Consider the following 19,909-nt stretch of genomic DNA (forward strand, 5'->3'; position numbering starts at 1 on the left):
GGTTGACCTCAGCTTGGTGAGTTGAATTCTTTTACTCCAGGAGCCCAGGGTGGGTCAGGGTGGTGGTTCTCTTTAGAATCTCTAGGTTGATGTCATCCACTCAATAAATAATGTTTGAAATATACCTACATCTTCAGTCTCTAACAATATTTTCCCTTTGCTTTATTGAGTCTAAAGAAAATATGTTGTATAAGCTAGTAATGAATGTAGTAGACATTTATCATGCAGACTCACAGTACTCTAAGATTCAAGAGATTTTTAAGAATTTGTGTCTGGAGGAAAATGGGTTTGAAGAATAAAAATGAGATGTTCATGGGACTCTCCACATTTAAAATGAGTTTCTTTTCCATTCCCTGTTCGTCTCCTTTGTACCTATCCTTATTCCTTCTATCCCACCTCAGGATGAGGTGGTGCATGCCTGTAATCTCAGTGACTCCAGAGACTGAGGTAGGAACATTGCAAATTCCAGGTCAGCCTGGGCAGTTTAGCAAGCCTTGGTCTCAAATAAAAATAAAAAAGGTTTGGGGATGTCTCAGTGACAGAGGGCCTCTGGGTTCAATCACCAGTACCAACAACAAAAGAAATAGAACAATGTATTACCATCTCCCCTCCTCCCTACCTCTCTGTGTTTTGATTTTTTTTTTTTTTTGGCTACCCTAACCTAATTTTCTTTTTCTGTACCAATTTAAAACTCCTCCCCTAATAGAATGTGGCTATTGAAAAGAAAAACTAATGGGAGATTAGAATGGGGGGCGGGGTGTGATGGGAAGGTAAAGAAGATCTAAAGAAACTTAAGAAAGATGTTTAATTAAATTGAAAAAGACCTAGAGATCACCCTATTTCACTTCTCACTCAAACCCCCAAATATTTATTTGTGGAATTAAAGCAGTTTGTGCTGTTAAAGCATCACTGTTCATATAACATACCAAATATTTAAAGGGAAATTGGAGACATTCTCTGAAAATATGTTTTTCTTTTCTTTAAATATATTTTTGTAGTTGTAGATGGACATAGTATCTTTATTTTATTTATTTATTTTATGTGGTGCTAAGGATCAAACCCCGTGCCTCACACGTGCTAGGCATTGAACTACAGCCCCAACCCCAAATATATTTTTCAACAGAGAAAAAACATGAAGAAGAAAAGTCACGAGGGCCTTGTTTATGAACCTAAAGAAATTCTGAAACCCGCCGCTCTCAAAGTAACAAATTGTTACAAATCATTGTGGGAAAAATATAGTTATCCCAGGGCATACATGACTCAACTTGTCAGCTCCCCGGACGGTTCAGCCATGTCAAGGAACCCAGGTAAGATATTAGTATTAAATTATTATAATATTCCCTCTTAATATATTTTTTCTTGGTATTGAGGACATAAAATTGGGCATTAAGTATATTATTTGAAAATTAACTGTAAGAAGACAGTGGCAAATCTGTTCATCCAAGGTCTTAGGTGGCAAAAATCTAAAACTGACTTATTTCATGGTACCAAGTTTCTTTCTTTTAGCCCTGAATCATTGATGGGACAATTAATTAAGATGATCCTAAATAATCAAAGTAGATCAAAGTTATCTTTTAACAAAAACTTGTCTTTAAATTTGACCTGACAATATTTGTATTGTCAAGGTAGGGATCATTCAGATTAGGTTCCGTCTGGATTTTACCAATATAAGGAAAGATAAATTGGCAATTTTGTTTTGCAGAAACATGTGATTCCTAAATGTCTGGGAATGCTGGCAAACTACAGCCTTCTGTGTTTGATTTGGTAGTGGGGATGGTACCTGGGGGCACTTTACCACTGGGGTACATCCCCAGGCCTTTGTATTTTTTATTTTGAGACTGGGGCTTGCTAAATTGCCAAGACTGGCTCAAACTCTTGCTTCAGCCTCCTGAGTAACTGGCATCACCGGCATGCACCACCGGGACCAGCTAAAGCCTTGTTTTGAGCATTAAGGGAGAGTGTTGGAATTAAATGTATTGGGTCTTATGCTTTTAGGTGAAAAAATATGCTAGATACCTGTAAGGATTTACTAACATTAATTTCAGTTGAAAACAGATTACATGCCGCTGAGATACTGAAATTGGAAAATTTTTTTTTTCTGTTCCATGTTTATTATAAGTAATGTGTAGTCCTGGGATTAAACCCTGGGCCTTGCACCTGCTAGTGTAGTACTGTACCACTGAAACCATTCTCCCAGCCCAGAAAAAGTGGAATTTCAAAGGCATTTTAATAGTTGTTTGCCACCACACCAAATGTGGTACCTATTTTCTAGAACCAACTGGGCCCGGCATGGTAGCGCCACATGTAATCTCAGGGGCGTGGGAGGCTGAGACAGGAGGATTGGGAGTTCAGAGCCAGCCTCAGCGAAAGCAAGGTGCTAAGCAACTCAGTGAGACCCTATCTCTAAATAAAATACAAAATAGGGCTGGGGATGTGGCCCAGTGGTCAAGTGCCCCTGAGTTCAATCCTAGTACCCAAACAAAAACCTTGTTGACTAAAATTTTAAATTTTATCTCTGCGTCAGTGATTTCTCAGAATGTGATATTTTTGTCACCTAATGAATAACTTCTAGAATTTATACTTTTTAAATATTTTTTTAGATGTTGATGAACCTTTATTTCATTCATTTATTTACATGCAGTGCTGAGAATGGAACCCAGTGCCTCACACATGCTAGGCAAGCGCTCTACCACTGAGCCCAGCCCCAGTCCCTATACTTCTTCTTCTTTTTATTTATTTATTTTTAAAATTTCTTTAGTTGTAGATGGACACATATCTTTATTTATGATGCTGGGGATCAAACCCAGTGCCTCACGCATGGGAGGCAAGCGCTCTACCACTGAGCTACAGCCCCAGCCCTTGCTGTTTTTTTTAATCCTAGACCACAAAGTTCACCGTTTTGAGACGCAATAGTGGCTTCTCTAATGCTCAGAAGTTAAGCAATCGTCCCCACTCTTCTAACCCCTTCCAATACGTTTTCCCACTCGCTACTCCGCAGAATCCTCAGTACTGAAGGCTGTCTTCCATCTCCGAAGGCATCTTGCCCCGAGGCCTTGCCACATTTACCTAAAATGCTTTCTTAATTACGGGTTCACTTCAAAAGCAAAAGCAGGGTGCCACGTTCCTGATCCTACTCCCCTTGATTTATCCATAACAGCCGAGGTCCTAACGTTCGTGTTTATTTGCATGCCGAGAACTCCGCATCTTTCTGCATTCACTGTATAGGTGAAACCCCCCTGGTACCTGGTTATTTGGGCGCGGCGGCCCACTAGTGAGCACCCCACGCCGCCAAACAATGAAAAGCAAGGGGTCCTGCAAGGAAGAGTCGCCCCCCACTTCCTTCCCACACTTTTCCTGGCCCAGGAAACACAGTTTGTCTTCATAACCGTTAGTTTATGATGCCGCTTAAGAAACGGGCCTACGATGACTGAGATCAGAGGTGCGTGCAAAGGTGCCTTTAGGAGATTCCAAAGGCCGAGGCGCGTAAGGCTGCGTAACTAGGCGGGCGGGCGGGGCGAGCGGCGCATGCGCCCCGAGCGGCTAAGGAGATCGTCCTCGGAGGCTGCGCCCGTGTGCACTTCCTATTGGCTACAGCCAGCCCAACTCTCCCGCCCAGCGCGCGCTTTTCCCGCCATCGAACTGCTTGGATTGGAAGTTTGCATGGCGCAGGGCGGACCTCGTCTGGGTGGTGGAGGTCGATAGAGGTCCCTTAAAAAAAAAAAAAAAAAATCCTTAAATACTGCTCAGAGAAAAACTCTTACTGGGAAAGCCGATGACTTGAGGAGGTCCCCTTGTCTTCTTGGTGGCTTTTGTCGGAACTGTGACACAGACTGAAATGGAAATCCATTCATTGACTGGCAAGGGGCTTGGTGAAGCCAAGATTTATCTGTTACTTTGTGGGGAATCTACTCATATAAACGTAACTAGAAAAAAAGGCATGGTTTTTGTATGGGGGAATTTAAAGCCGCTTTTTCTTGAAAGAGTTGCGGGATGGGTAGGTTGTGGGAAATCCAGAGTGACCGTCCTGATACAGCATGTAAGCTGATTTAGAAACTCTTGGAGGGAACAAAGATGAGTAAAAGCAAGAGGAGGGCCCGCCCACCATCGCTGGGGGAAGAGGGGATGCAGTGATTGTCTTGACAAAGGGCAAAAATACCATAATTAAAACTTCGCGTGGTGGCATGCACCTGGGATTCCAGTGACTTGGGAGGCAGAGGCAGGAAGATCACAAATTTGAGGCCGATCTCTGCAATTTAGCGAGATTCTGTGTCAAAATTAGAAAGAGGCTGGAATTTAGCTCAGTGGTACATCGCCCTTGGGTTCAACCCCCAAAACCACGCCAAAAAAAAAAAAAAAAAAAGGAATTACTGAGAGGAAAGAGCAAAATACATAAATGTCTATGTATTGTTTAAATGAGATATATAGATATAGAGTTCAGTTGTTCAACTTCTTTTGAGGGTGCTTGGATATTTCCTTTCACCTTTTTTTTTTTTTTGGTTTGCTCCTAGGTGTACCTCCAAGGTATACATTTTTGTTGTTCATTTAGAAAACACTGCCAGGTACAGTGACCCATGCCTTAATCCCCAGCATTTTGGGAGGCTGAGGCAGGAGGATCTTAGTTCAAGCCAGGGGCAGCAACTTAGACCCCAAGCAACTTAGCCAGACCCTATCTCAAAATTTAAAAATAAAAAGGGCTGGGGAGTAGTTAAGTGGTAGAATGTCCCTGGGTTCAATCTTCAGTTCCAAAAAGAAAATACTAGGACCTACTATATTTCAGTCACTAGCTAGCTACTGGGGCACTAATGGTTAACAAAAACAGCAATAACTCCTTTCCTCATGGAGCATGGTCTGGTTAAGGGGTCAGATGGTAGCCAATTACACATATAAATGTTAAATATGACATCATAAGTTCGAAGAGGTCCAGCTTCCTCCCACGGAAGTTGTACCAGTGAATGCTCACACCAGCAATTGTGAGTGTATCTCCAGGCTTCTGATAAGTTTCTATACCAAAAGCTTAAAATATACGGATGTGCATTATTCTTGCTGTTTCATAACCTTAAATGAAAGAGCTGACTTCAATACTAACTAAAAGGTAGGGCTGTCTTTAGGTAAACTTAGTAACCAGTAGTTGAGGGATGGGTTGGTGAAGGGAGGTCCACGGTTATCATTCAACCCAAATTTAATCGACAATTATCTGTTGAGTACCTTCTGTGTATAGGACACAGAGCTGGGTCATCAAGCTGTGAAATAGATCCATGTCCTTCAGAGTTTTGCCATTTAGTCAATTAGATATGCACAAAATATGAGTAATCATGTTGGAATGCAAATCATTCTGTAATCATTCTGGAATGCAAATATACCTCACTTTTAGCACTCACCCCTCTGTTGTGCCCTGTCCTTCCTCTCTGCCCCTTTGTCTACCTAACTCCCCTGGTCACTGAGCTACCTAAAGCTTGTGGGTTTCCTCATTTCTCTAGTGTCCCTTTGAAATTTATCCAACTTGTATTTCATTTTCCTAATGTAGACATTAGATTTTGTATTTCCCAGGTGACAGTTCATTTATTAAACAAATAATTGTAAATTAATATGCTTTTGATTGGCTCAGGCAGGCCAATTGTTTTGAAATAGGAGCAATTGTTTGGAAGAGTCTCCCCATTTGGTTCCCCTTTATTCTCTTTGGGCATCTTCTCATTTCTCAGCCCTCAAAGATGTCCTCACTTTTTCTAAGGAGATTGTCAAGTAGTCTTTGCAAGTGTCAACTGATCATTAGGGTGTTATTTCAAAATGGCCTGAGGTGAGAATCTCATTAATATGCAAGTGCTTCAAGGTACTTTTGAAAATAACAATAGAAAACAGAAATAATTGGGAGTAGGGTTGCAATTTTGATCAAAAGTTCATATATTTCACCTGTTATATAAGCTACCTGTTAGGGGTTTTGGCTGAGGCGAATTCATGCATTAAGACCCTGTCCTCCCTGCCTGCAGCCCCTGCCTAGCTGGGACCCAACCGCATCTATCTTTTCTTCTCCAGGCTATTGAATCATTTATGACTATTAGTCATCTGTTATCCTTCAAGATTCAACAGATGATCATCTTCCTGGGACATTTCCCTGACTCTGTGCCAATCTTGTTATTATAACATCTTAGGTGGTAGTGTTTCTCTCTCTCCCACTGGATCTTAGAGTCAAACCTGCAAAATTAAAGATCCTCATGTTTCATTGAAATAAAACAGGTCCAACATAAAATTGGCTTTATCTACAAAGTCATACTTACATCTACTTCAGTCCAAATTCATTCCCTTTTTTTTCTTGGGAATCGTATCATCCCTAACCTGTGGGTTGTGAGCAACTAGAGGACAGAAACTTTGTCCTTGCTTAGCACATGTGAGGCACTGGGTTTGATGCTCAGCACCACATAAATTAAATAAAGTTATAAAAAAAATTAATTTTACTACTGGAAAATTTAAAATTACTTATGTAGGCCTGGGAGTATAGCTCAGTAATACTAATAGAGTGCTTGGTGAACCCAGGTCTTGGGTTCAATTGTAAGCACTGCAAAAAAAAAAAAAAAAAAAAAGCTTGAATTATATTTCCATTGGATAGGGCCAATCTATTCCAATGCAAGGCTTTGCTTTTGATAATTATAATGGTTGGATTTCATCATTCTCGTTGTCTGAGACAGTTTTTAGTAACTAGTAGTAAATGGTTTTACAGAGAAAGTGGAATTATCTCTTTTGAACTCTTTCTGTCAATGCAGGTCATCCTCCACTTTCTCAGTCCAAGGAGAATAGCCTTGTCCAGAATCATCACCAGGAGGAAATGATCCAGAACTTGGTCATGCAGCTGAGATACATTGCAGATAGCATGGATTATAGGGAGGCTCAAGAGGTAAGACTTCGGTTTCCCCAGTAAGATCCTGCCAGGTAGGAAAAGCAACAGCACTGGCTGCCACGGGCTGAGATCCCAGGAATAATCGGGACTTAGATTCATAATATCTAGATCACCAAACATTAGACCTGTACATGGTGAGCCTGAGTCAAAGTCAGCATTTGATCTCACAGTTGCTACTCCAGCGGTGGCTGGTGGCCACTGGACGGGCAGCATCAGCATCCCTTGGCAACTGGTTAGATGTGCAAAATGTCAGGCTCCTGCCCACATCACCGCAGATCAGAATCTACCTTTTACACATTCCTGTGGCAGGGGGGATTTGTTTGCACATTAAAATTTGAGAAACTGCTCCACACCCTTCAAGTAGCATGCATATTAGAATACCTGTGGAATTTTGGGAAGTACAAATGCTTGGGCTCAACCCTTAGAAATTCTGACTTAACTGAGGGTGAGGCCTGAGCATCCAGTATTTTAAAAGCTAGCCAGGTGAGTTTAATGCACAGGCGGGGGTGGGGGGGTGGGGGGAGAACCTGTGCTTTAGCATAAGGTTATCCTGTTTGAACCAGCCCTAGGTGTGATGTGAGCCCACCGCCATCTTAGTTTCTTCTGATTATGATAAGATCAGAAGAGGACATGGGAAATGATTGCTATTCAGAATCTTGGGGATGATGAAACTCACACCTTGTTTAGTCTGCCTCCCCAACAACCTGTATTTGGCAGCAGATAGCGGTCACATGGGGCTCTGTGACAGTAGGGGTGCCTGCCCCTCAGAGCCTGTAGTCTTGCCCCTACATTCACCTGTGCTATGGTAATTTCTTGTTAATCACTCTAGCTGCCGCTGCAGGGTCTTCAGGGAGTGCTGTATTCTGGTCCAAAAGTGGAGAGTACACAGCCTTTTCCTCAGACACCCCCTGAGACAGACCATGAAGGGGAGGCCCTAATAATAATGCTATAGAAGCAAGAAGGAAACGAACAAACACAATCAAATGAAATATTTGATAAACTCATTTCATGCAAACAAAAGTCACTGAGTACATTCTATGCCAGGCTCAATTCTAGGCATTGGTAGCTAGTGCAGCATGCAGGACAGAGATGAATCCAAGCTCACAGCACTGAAAATGCAGGGGCGAGGCCGTGAAGCAGATGAACAGGGACAGGCCTGCCAGACAGGGATGTGGGATCAAAGCAGGAGGAGGAGAGACGGAAGGATGGAGAGTGGCTTTGGATGGGCCACTAGGGGGGCCTCCCTGGGGAGGTGATAGGTGAGCAGAGATTGGAGGTGAGGGAGCAAGCCACAGGCACACTTGTGGAAAAGTGTTTCAGGCAGAGGAAGAGTGAGGGCAAAGCCCCTGTGGGGAGAGTGAGCTGAGGGGTGGGAGTTGGCCTCAGTTTCAGAGGTGGAGATTATGTGCTCGGGTTTTACACTAAGTGTGAAGGAAAGTTCTGGAGAGGGAGAGCACATTTAGAGTGGAGTCCAGTTGCCATGCTGAGAACAGGCTGTTTATAGGGCAAGAGGGGTTCCAGAGGAACCTCCAAAGACAGCAGTGTGTGGCAGTGGAGGTGGTGAGGGATGATCAGACTCATCGTCAGATTAAAATGGAGATGAAGAGCCCGCAGGATCAGCTGATGTATTGGATATGGGTAGTGAGGGAGAAAGAGTCATGGATGACTTCAGTGTTTTGGGCCTGGGTGTCTGAATGGATGGTGGTACTGTTTACTGGATGGGGAGAACTGGGAAGGACAGATTAAGGAAAATAGAAGAGCTCTGTTTGAGACATATAAGCCTGAAATTTCTATTAACAATAGCTGGGTGTGGTGGCACATACCTGTAATCCCAGACACTTGGGAGGCTGAAGCAGGAGGATCTCAAGGTTGAGGCCAGCTTCAGCAACTTAGTGAAACCCTATCCTAAAATAAATAAAATAAAATAAAAGAGGGTAGGAATGTAGCTCAATAGTAGAGTGTTCCTGGGCTCATTTCCCAGTACTAGGAAAAAAAATAAATTACTATTAGAAATATAAATTGAGAAGCTGTGAAATTGTGTAGGAGTTATAAGAACCAGGGATATTGAGACTTGAGATTAGAATTTGGATTATACGTGTTGCTTTCTCTGTGGGCTTTTTAGCCTCTTTCAAGTCCTATCTCCCAGACTAGCTCCAGTTGGAAGAAAAACTGAATCTATGTAAAAATAATGCTTGCTATTTGCCAGGGTCTGTGTTAAGTGTTTACCTGCCTTATTTTTTAAACTCTTTCAACTAGCAATGGCATTGGTACTATAATTATTTCTGCTTTTCAATTAAGGAAGCTTAGAGAAATTACACAGAGGGCGAGTTGCTGATTTAGGACTCAAAGCCACATTGACTTGCTCCCAAACCCATACACACTCTACCATACAGGCTGCTGCTTGGTGACCACTGTCTCTCAAGAGCCACCTCTCGCCATCTGATCTGATATCAGGACCCAAGAGAATGAGGCCCAGAGAGAGGTGGGAATACCTCCCTGCCTCTGTACATTTTCTGCAAAGGACCCCTTTCAGAGGTCCTAACCTGAAAGCCACACCCTTCAACTTCAGTGGACAACCTTATCAGAATACCAGGGCAGATTAACATGTATACAAGAGATATTTACATATGGACTCACCACTCAGTGAATATCCAACTATGGTGTAAAGGGTTAAATGTGCTGCTTTTAGAGCTGAAATACTGGATTCAAACCTGGCTCATACTTACTGTGTGACCTTGGGCAAGTTACTTAACTTTCCTGGTTCTCATCTGTAATATGGTGATTATGATGGTACTTACCTTATAGAGTTGTTGTGAAAGTTTAAATGAGATAAATTTATGTAATTCTCTTAGAGACCGACTCACAGGGCTAGGGTTGTAGCTCAGTGGTAGAGCGCTTGCCTTTTATGTGTGGGGCACAGGGTTCCATCCTCAGCACCATATAAAAATAAATAAAATAAAAATATTGTGCCCATCTACAACTAAAAATATATTTTTAAAAAAGTTAGCTATCTAAAGTTAGTGGTATATGCCTGTAATCCTAGACTCAGGAGGCTGAGGCAGGAGGATCAAAAGTCTGAGGCCAGCCTCAGCAATTTAGCAAGGCCCTAAGCAACTTAGGGAGACCCTGTCTCAAAATAACAAATAAAAAGGGCAGGAGATATGGCTCAGTGGTTAAGCACCCTTGCATCCAATTCCTGGTACACACACACACACACACACACACAAGTTATCTATCTAAATAAGAATAATTTTTGTTTGCTTTTGCCCTTTCTGTATTTGAGGCTGAATACTTCTGTACTTTTGTATCTTTTATTAGACCTATTCCCGGTGTTTATCATCTCCCTCTCTGTCCTTTGCTACAGTTTCTTCTGCAGGAGAGTTTTCTTGACAACTGTACTTTATGAACTTCAGCTCAACTTGTGTACTTCATGTTTGGCTAACTCTGAGGACTCGTTGTTCTTTATGTTTTTGTTTTCGGAGGAAAGAAATACAGTGGGATAAGTCACAACCATCCTCTTCCTGTTTGCCTCTGCCCAGTCCAGAGGTTACTGCTCCGTGTAACCGGTTCCCATTTTCCCCTCTCCTTTCCCTTTTGAGTTGCATTTTCTTAGGAGTCTTCAACTTAGCCCCTTCAGCTCATTAAAGTGACACTGACACCCTGTCGCTTCTCTTTCTTTAATTATCAGCTTTATTGAGAATAATTCACCTACCACCCAGTTCACCCATTCAAAGTGTACAATTAACTGATTTTTAGTATGTTCACCCAACTGTATAATCATCAGTGCCATCAATTTTAGAAAATTTTCATCACCCTAAAATGGAAATCCAAGCCCAAGTAGTCACTTTTTTCCCTCAGTTTTCCTGCTGGTCTTTCCAACCTACTTTCTGTCTTTATGGTTTTACTTGTGTTGGATATTTCATATAGAGGAATAACGCAAAGTGGAGCTTTTTGCCTTAGACTTCTTTCTTGGGTTATTCTGTTTTCTTTTGAGGTTCATCTATGTTGTAGCATGAATCAATGTGTCTACTGGTTATTGCTGGATAGTATTCCATTGTTTATCTGTTTACTAGTTGATGGACATTTGGGTTGTTTCTTTTTGGCTATTATGAATAATGATGCTATCAAATTTGTAAAAAAAAAAAAAAAGCTTTGGGTAGATGTGGTTATTTTGGGGGTACATACCTAAAATTGGAAGTGCTGGCTCATATGTCCACTGTTTTACTTTTGGGGAACTTTCAGATTTTTTTCCAAAGTGGCTTCACCTGGCTAGGGATGGATGTAACTTGTGGTAGAGTGTTTTCCTAGTGTGTGAAAGGACCTGGGCTCACCATTTTACTTTGTGGCCCATCTGTAGTTTATGAGGTCCTAGTTTTTCCTCACCCTTTAAAACATGTGTTATTAGCTGTCTATTATGTCATTGTAGGTTTTTAAATTTTTGATGCTGGGAATTGAACCCAGGGTTGCTTTACTAATGAGCTGCATCCCTAGTCCTTTTTTTTTTTTTTTTTTTTGGTGCCAGAGATTGAACTCAGGGACACTGAACCACTGAGCCACATCCCCAGCCCTATTTTGTATTTTATTAGAGGTATAGTTTCACTGAGTTGCTTAGCATGTTGCTAAGTTATTGAGGCTGGCTCTAAACTCAGATTCTCCTGCCTCAGCCTCCCAAGTCGCTGGGATTATAGGCCTATGCCACCGTGCCCGGCTCCTTTCATTTTCTGATGGTGTTTTTTGAAGTATAGTTTTTAATGAAATTCACTTTTTCTGTTTTTTCTTTAGGTTCGGGTGTTTTTCATATGATTGCTAAGAAACAATGACCTAGTCGAAGGCATGAAGATTTACACTTTTCTTCTGAGAGCTTTGTAATTTTAGTTAAATTTAGGTCTTTGATCCACTTGGAGTTCATTTTTATAAACAGTTTGAGTTAGAAGTTCATCTTCAATTTTTTTTTTTTTTTTTTTTGCACGTAGGTTTGCAGCTGTCCTGGCTCCATTTGTTGAAAGACCAGTTTTATACCCTATTGATTGTCCTTGTTGAAAATCAATTGACTGCAAATGTGATGCGGTATTTCTGGACTCTCAATCCTATTCCATTCTATCCTATCTTTACATTTCCTCAAGCTTTTCTTGCATCTGGCTTTGACCTGGACCTTTAAAGTCACCTTGCCCTCCACTACAAAATTGCATTTTAGGATACCTTTAAGTCACAGCAGGTATTCTAAATGTAGTCATTTAAAACATTTCTCCTCAGACTGGTTTTAAAATGCTAAAGCCTCTGCTGCTTCAAAGCTTAGGTCAGACAACTTTAATAGAATTTCAAATCTGGCCCAGTTCCTTTCTTTCATAGATGTCATCATTTATTTACCTTTTGTGCTGTATATAATCAAGTGGTCACATTGATTCTCTGACTGCCTTCCTGCTGCTGGTATATTTAAAGAAACTGTTGTTCATTCTCCTGAAACTATCGAGCAAGGAACTCGCCAGATTTCATCATTGTCTGCTAAATTGATTGTTCTTGACCTTCCACGGTTCTTGCTTTCTGGGTCTTTCCACTTAAATTAGTGTTACGTGTTTTCAGAAGTAATCTGTGTTTCTCAAAATTGCCTCTATTTTACTGTTAGTTATTTGGGATTTTTGTTCAGATACCTTGCTTGGTTGGTTTCTGTTGTTAGTCTTATGTTTTTAAATCTGGGTCATGTAATTTCCCTAGATATAAGGTGTGTTAAAATAACATACTTTAAACTTCTCATTGCTTTTAGGATCTGCAATTTTACGCCACAGGACTCTCTTCTGGGTTCTGGAAACTGTTGCTTTTTTCCTGCTAGGGCCCAGGAATGGTGGCAGCTCTGCTATCCCCAGCCCAGTCTCTTTATTTAACCTTTCTCAAATTAGCCTAATTCAGGTGTTATTTTATTTTCTCTGGAACCCTGAGTGATACAGTAATGATAGGGAATTTCTTAGTTTTTTAGAAAGAGGAAGAGAAACTAACATTTCTCCCAGGTACTCTTGGAGACACTTTTACATGTTTTACTGAATTCTCTCAGTAGCCCTACAAATTGCCATCATAAGTATTTCAGGAGAAGTGGTTGAGTTTCAAAGAGATTGTGAATCATCTAAGGTCATTTAGCTTCTAAGTGGCAAAATTGGGATTTAAATATATGAGCATCTGACTTGGTGTTCTGTATTTTTTTTTCTCATCTGTCATTCTGGAAGGAAATGCATTTAGTTTTCCTAACTGATGTTAACATAAAAAAATCCTTTAATGATTTATAATTCTTATAGGATAGTCTAAATTCCTCACCTTACTGCTAATGGTCTATTGTTCATTGATTTATTATTCAGCTAATATTTGCTGAGCATGTGCTATGTGCCCGGCTGTTTTAAATGTGGAAGTGAGGCAAAGACAGAGCTCCCTGACCTCATGGAGTTTGTAAAGTGAGACGAACAATAAAGGATATAGTTTATCAGTTAGTGATACATGCTTAAGAGAAAAATAATTCTAGCAAAGGGAAGAGTGAAGGTCTGCAGTTGTAAGCCTGGGCATTGGGGGAAGACCTCGCTGAGGAGGTGACTTTGGGTAAAACCTTCAGAGGCATGAAAGGGGGACACAAGCAGGGAGCCGTGGAGACTGTGGACAGCAAAGACTCTGAGCCAGAGTGTGTCTGGCCTTGCAAGGAGGCCAGTGTGGCTGAGGTTGAGTAGAGAAGAAGGTAGTAAAACGTGGTCAGATAGGTGGACAGTGGGCCCAAGGCCAGGATTATGAAGTCGTCCTGACTTTCCTTCTGAGTGAGGTGGAGCCATCTGAGATCACTGAGCAGAGGAGCCCAGGTGAACCACCCAGGGAGGCTGTGCTGCTGAGAAGAGACTGCAGCACTGCAGTGGGGGCAGGGACAGGGGCAGCGTGCCTGATGCTCAGCCTCCTTTTCGATGTTCCCACATAAACAGGGACCTCTGCCTATTGCTCAACGAAGCTGGTGAACTCCCTGCCACCTCCAGCTTGGCTTGGATTCATCTAACCTCTTCCCCAGCCCACATCCTGCCCATTCTCCCAGCTCCCCAGCAAAAAGGATGAAGCAAACAACAGAGGCCTGGTGACCTACCCTCAGCTCCCTCGGTTCAGAAACTGCTTGCTTGCCACATGGATCGAATGACTAGTTCCTAGCATGCTAAGTGTCTAGATTTGGATTATTTCTATTGCTTTTTTTTTTTTTTAATTCCTCCCTCTCACTTTTTTTAAACAGGATCCTCAACAGGAAGTCAGAGATGCACTGGTTCATTTTACTTTATCTGTCTTCAGAAGAATTCAGGTTTTGCTGCGCTCTTTCTGGAACAACCGTTTGCTGTAAAAGGAATGTAAACGTCAAGTTGTGTTTTCCCTCTACCTTCTGAGAACTGTGAATCCTGGAGACAGATGGGAAGAAGACCCTCCTCCCCCTCCTTCTCTTTTTACTCATCACTGTTGGTCTATGTGGGTTTTTGGAGAACTGCAAACCCACTGGGCTTTTGTCCAAGCAACCAGCTGTGCCATGTCTGCAACTGCATCGTGGTGAAGCCTGAGGAGGAATCAGGAGCCCAGAAAATGCCAACCCTGTGGATGGTCCCAATGCTCCCTGCATGGAAACCTTGATCATTTCCTTCCGTGAATGAAATAGAACCTTGTCCTCAGAACAGAGGTCGCAGAGACGGACACTCCCTCCTGGGCTTCTCCCTGGGCAGCATGCCCTTCCTGACCTTTGGCCCCACTCTTGTTCCCTAAGTCCAGATCTGCAGTGCCAGCTTCTCAGCACATTGCCCAGCGCCCCTCCATCCTGGCTCCTCCACTCTGGGAAGTCTGAAGGAAGCTTCCGGTTCTAACACTCAAATCCAACACAGACCTTCATTCCCATTTCCGTGCCTGGAACCCCCCACTCCTGTCGCCACTGCTGCTGGGTGTTTCCGGTGTGGCTTCTACCACACTGAGGTTCTTATCTCACATTCATCCCTCCCTCCCTCCTCCTCTGTGACCCCTTCTTCCCTGACCCCTCTCTACCACCTCTTGACGCTGCCTGCAGGCGGCGCTCACTGTCCCCCCAGCCTCCTTCGGGCTGGCCTGCTTACTTACAGTGTCAGTCTTGGGCCAGCAGTCCCAGGGTCAAGACGGGAGTTATGAATTCACCACCAGGCAGTAACCTGGGCCTGCTGTCCCCTGCTGAGTGTTTCTCTGTGACTGGTGGACAGGCCCTCTGCCAGCTCATTCTCTTGGGCCTTTCCCCTTCCCTGTTCCCCTCTTGCCTTCTTATCTGCCTCATCTAGCCCTGTTTATAAATTACAAGTATTCACAGAGTTTGTTATAAATTTGAAGTTTTACAGATGTATCTTGAGTTCTTCATAGGAAAGATGTTATTTAAAAAATAACTTTAAAATGAAATAAATATTGTTATTTTATTGGCCATGAGACACTTGTGCATGTTTCCTGGTGAAGGAGGGAGTCTCCTCATTCCTGCTCCTGGTGCCTCGTAGTTGTGCCCACCTTGTGTATTTCTAGCATTGCGTTGTCCTATTAAAGGGAAATGTCACAGGTTTTAGTCTGTCTCAGGCGATGCTCCTTTATTTCCACCAGCCATGTTATGGCTGCCTGACATGGAAGAGACCCTGCAACTTCCTTTTCATTTTTTTTCTTCTGAATAGTCATTTATTCATGTGGTGAAAAAAATCAAAACAATGTAAAAGGTTATGGTGAAATCTCTTGCATTTATTTTCTACCCTGAATTCCAAATACGTTTGTTATGTATCCCTTGAGAGTTTCTCTGTACAAATTGTAAATACATGTATTAGTCATCTCCCAGGATCTAAGGGGAATTGGTTCCAGGAAACCCCATGGATACCAGAATCCATGGATGCTTATCTCCCATAAAACGGTGTAGTATTTACATATAATTGACATACATTTCCCTGTATACTTTAAATCATCCTCAGGTTGCTTACAATACCTCATACAATGTCACTGCTACGTAAATGGTTGTTATACTATATTGTTTAGGGAATAATGACAAGAAAAAAGTCAGTACGTGTTCAGTACAGAAGTAACTTTTTTTCCAAATATTTTTGATTCCAAGTTAGTTGGATCTGAGGATGTTGGATATGGAAGGCCAAGACCCATGCGTGTGTGCGCTCGCGCGCGCACACACACACACACACACAGTGGCATGTAAGACACATCAGTCTGTATCTAGAATTTCTGTTTAACGTGGTGGTCAGACACTTTCCCAGGTGTTTTGCAAATGTTAACTCATTTACTCTGCACAATAACCTTATGAGATAGGTATCGTTATTAGTTCTCTTACTGTTAAGGAAGCAGAGGCAGCATTTAGTAGAGGCAGTAAAGAGTTTAACTAACTTGCTCAAGGGCCCAGAGCCAGTAAGTGATGGGGCTGGGATCCCAAGCCAGGCAGGCTGTCCTGAGTCCAGTTATGTTTGTTTGTTTGTTTTGTAGACAATAGAGTTTTTACAAATGTGAAATTGTGCACCTTCCAAGCTATCACTCCAACAAAGATATTTATTCAACTAAACACCTTTAAAAATATTTTAACAGTGTATAAATATATTCACAACATAATCTGATTAAAAGACTCCAATGAAGTTTATAGAAACTACAACAGAATTTACAGATGCCTACAACATTTTGTAGATTGATTTAGTTTACAGTTACATATATTACCTTGTTTAAAGAAATAACATTAAGCCAGGCAAGGTGGTGCATGCCTATAATCCCAGCGGTGTGGGAGGCTGAGGCAGGAGGATCAAAAGTTCATGTCCAGCCTCAGCAACTTAGCGAGGCACTAAGCAACTCAGTGAGACTCCGTCTCTAAATAAAAAACAGTAAGAAAATGGACTGGGGATGTGGCTCAGTGGTTAATGCCCTAGGTTCAATCTCCTGTACCCCCCTCTCCCATAAAAATAACATAAATGTATGATTTACAGTATCCCCATTATAGCAAGAAAAAATTCATAAAATGCCTTTTAGGCATTTATTATGCCAAGTATTAAATGATTATTATTATGACATACGGATAATACTCATTTAGTAATAAAAGATAAGATCTTATTAGCCCAAAGACCATTGAAGAGTTTCCAAGAAGTTCCAAAGTAAAATCTGGCTATCCTTTCCATGCGATGAATAGAGTAGCAGCAATCCCTGGGTATCTCTCAAACAGAAACTCTAAAGTTTATGTTTAATTGGGCCTTAAGTAAATGACTTGTTGCAGTATAAAAATAAACACAACATTTTAGAAACTAGTCAATAGGACTGGCCTGAATTTGGTTTTTACTTGTGCATGTCTAAAGTAAGCAATTTCAACATACAGTATATATGAGAAATTAACAGTTTTCCAACTCATACAAAAACTAAGTGTTCACTCTTACAATGGAATCAAAACCTATTTCTGAACATAACCTACAGAAATAGCATGTAAACACATAAAACTTTGAGATAGATTAAGAACATCCTCCCAGGTTCTATGGGTCAAAATGCAAAGATCTCTGAAACATATATAAATGAATATATTAATTCGGAATATAATGAGACATTACTATATGCATATATGCATACTGTAAGTAGATATGTACACCATAAAATAAATTCCGACAATGTTCCTATGACCCAAATTTCCTAACTCTGTTAGAGAAAGTAAATAAAAAACTTAGTAGGAAAACTTTTCTTTTTCTTTCTTGCTGAGGATTGAACCCAGGGGCACTTTATCACTGAGCTACATCCCCCGACATATTTATTTTCATTTTTTTAAATTTGAAACAGGGCACTTTGCTAAGTCTGGCCTCAAACTTGTGATTCTTCTGTCTCACTTTCCCAGGTCACGGGATTACAGGCACGCGCCACCTTGCACAGATTTTTTCTTTTATTGAACAAAGTTTTTTAAAATATATATTTTTTAGTTGTAGATGGACACAATATTTTTATTTATTTATTTTTATGTGGTGCTGAGGATCGAACCCAGTGCCTCACATGTGAGGCAGGCACTCTACCACTGAGCTATAGCCCCAGCCCCTTGAACAAAGTTTTTAAGTGAAAAAAATAAAACTGATATTCCTCTTTGCAATGGACTGATTCCAAACAGTTCTAAAGTAAGTAAGAATCTCTTTGGTTGTTCCCCAATGTCACAAAATGCATAAGCTTGCTCTCTATTTAAGAAATCTGATCATCTCCAATGACACTTTTCGAGTACAACATAGCTATGCTGGTTAAGTTCTTCCTGCTGACCATTTTGTAACCATACAGTTACAAAATGGCACTTTGTAGCACCACACCCACCATAACCACAGCCAACCACTGAAGAGAGCACTAAGGGCAAATATCAACCACAGCGATGGACCGGCAATCAGTTCCAAACAAGACACTCTTGATTCAGCCTCTGAGACAGTTTTATACTCCAGAGGAGTTGCCTTCCTGAACTCACACACTCAATGACTCTTTCCATCCTCATCCATGTGATTCCACCACAGGAGGCCAACCATTAGTCTAGCTGCGACATTCTTCACTACCCCAAATTCACATAGCAGCAACAAGATAATTCTCATCAGACAGGCAATGAAGCCGCTGCTGAGCAATTCATAGAGAACTTAGGCTATAATGGCACCCATAGAACAAATGGAAATGGATAGAACAAATGGAAAAATGATGCCAGTGGATGCCTGATTTTGGATTTTCTTGGTCTATTGTCTCTTTTTCTGGGTCAAACAATGAAACATCTTCAGTGTCATTGTTGCTGTCCCTGTGCCAGCTGCAGTCTCAGGGGGTCTGTGTCAGTGCAGCAGCTGCCAGGTCTGGTCTCCTGAGTCCCAGTTCTTAATTGCCGTGCTCTGCTGTCTCTTGAAGGGCTTGCTCTGTCCTCAGAGAGCTTCATCAGATGCTGGACAGTATTCTGTTAGACGGATGTACCATAGCTATTCTGTTGACCCCTATGGACACTGGAGCTATTTCTAATCATCTAAAACTATAAACCCTGATGAGATAAGTAACCATGTGTGTCTTGGATACATGCAGATGCAGTTGTTGCTGGCACTGCTGAGCCAAGGGCAAATGCATTTATAACTGCAGGATCCGCCACACTGCCCACCACCAGGGTTGCACCACTGCACGCCCTATGGAAATACCTTCCCTTCACCCTCTTCAGCAGATTATATTATTCAATTTTTGAATTTTTATTATATTAAGGGATATTTCCAGTGCTGGGAATGGAATGCAGGGCCTCCCATATGCTAGGCAAGCACTCTACCACTGAGCTACCTCCTCAACTCTAATTTGCACATCTTTTTTTTTTTTAAACCAGTACTGGGGATTGAACCCAGGGGTGCTCTACCATTGAGCTACATCCTCAGTCCCTCCTCCCCTTTTTTGAAGCAGGGTCTAGGTAAATTGCTGAGGCTGGCCTCAAACTTGAGATATTCCTGCCTGGAATCGATGGGATTTTTGGTGCAGGGGCTTCATGCCCCCGGCTCAAACTGCACATCTTTAACAATGAGCCTGAGCATCTTTTTCTATATGCAGGGGCCATCTGGCCTTTGGTTTTACTTGGGCCGTCTGTTCTTGTCCTTGGCTAGTTTCTCTGATGGGTCGTTGGCCTTGAGTTTATGATATACCAATGTTCCGCCTTCTTTATAACAGCATCTGCGCTCTGATTTTCTACAAGGGTTATTAAGGCTTTTCCCTCCGTTTCTTTGGCTCAGTCTCCCTGAGCTTCCCCATCCAGGCAGGGGGAGCCGAGGCAAGAGGACGCGCTGATGGCTGGGCGGGCGACACACCTGCAGCAGCCAGAGTCAGGGAAAAGGTGTCTTGGGGGCATCTGAGTATAGGGCCTTGGTGCCTCTGCGGTCGCGAGCTTTTGGCTTCCTGGGGCCAAAAGGCAGGCCCAGACCAGGTGGGGGCGGGAAGGTCACTCCACTCCTAAAGAGAGAGGCAGCTGTTCTAGGAAGACCCGATGGGTGGCCCCTTCCCATGCTTTGTTCCGTCGACGTCTCGGGACCC

General features: G+C 42.1%; 1 protein-coding gene and 1 pseudogene across 1 annotated transcript; one reads left to right on the top strand and one right to left on the bottom strand.

The window, feature by feature from the left end:
- Positions 1–1,132: 1,132 nt before the first annotated feature.
- Pxt1 (peroxisomal testis enriched protein 1) lies at positions 1,133–15,194 on the top strand. Its single transcript, XM_046450657.1, has 3 exons — positions 1,133–1,307; positions 6,756–6,886; positions 14,133–15,194. Exons 1-3 carry the CDS (start codon positions 1,133–1,135, stop codon positions 14,235–14,237), a joined length of 411 nt encoding a protein of 136 aa, XP_046306613.1. The 3' UTR covers positions 14,238–15,194.
- An 870-nt stretch (positions 15,195–16,064) lies between these two features.
- LOC124096710 (Golgi apparatus membrane protein TVP23 homolog B-like) lies at positions 16,065–19,727 on the bottom strand (annotated as a pseudogene).
- Between the last annotated feature and the right edge of the window lie 182 nt (positions 19,728–19,909).

Source organism: Marmota monax, unplaced genomic scaffold (genome assembly GCF_021218885.2).
Source record: "Marmota monax isolate L192 unplaced genomic scaffold, Marmota_monax_Labrador192_F-V1.1 WCK01_AAM20220418_F8-fsc00127, whole genome shotgun sequence".
Taxonomy (NCBI): Eukaryota; Metazoa; Chordata; class Mammalia; order Rodentia; family Sciuridae; genus Marmota; species Marmota monax.

Coding starts and splice junctions, on each gene's coding strand:
- Pxt1 (XM_046450657.1), top strand. CDS start 1,133: ATGAAGAAGAAAAGTCACGAGGGCCTTGTTTATGAACCTAAAGAAATT. Junction 1,308..6,755: donor AGCCATGTCAAGGAACCCAG/GTAAGATATTAG, acceptor CTGTCAATGCAG/GTCATCCTCCACTTTCTCAG. Junction 6,887..14,132: donor ATTATAGGGAGGCTCAAGAG/GTAAGACTTCGG, acceptor TTTTTTAAACAG/GATCCTCAACAGGAAGTCAG.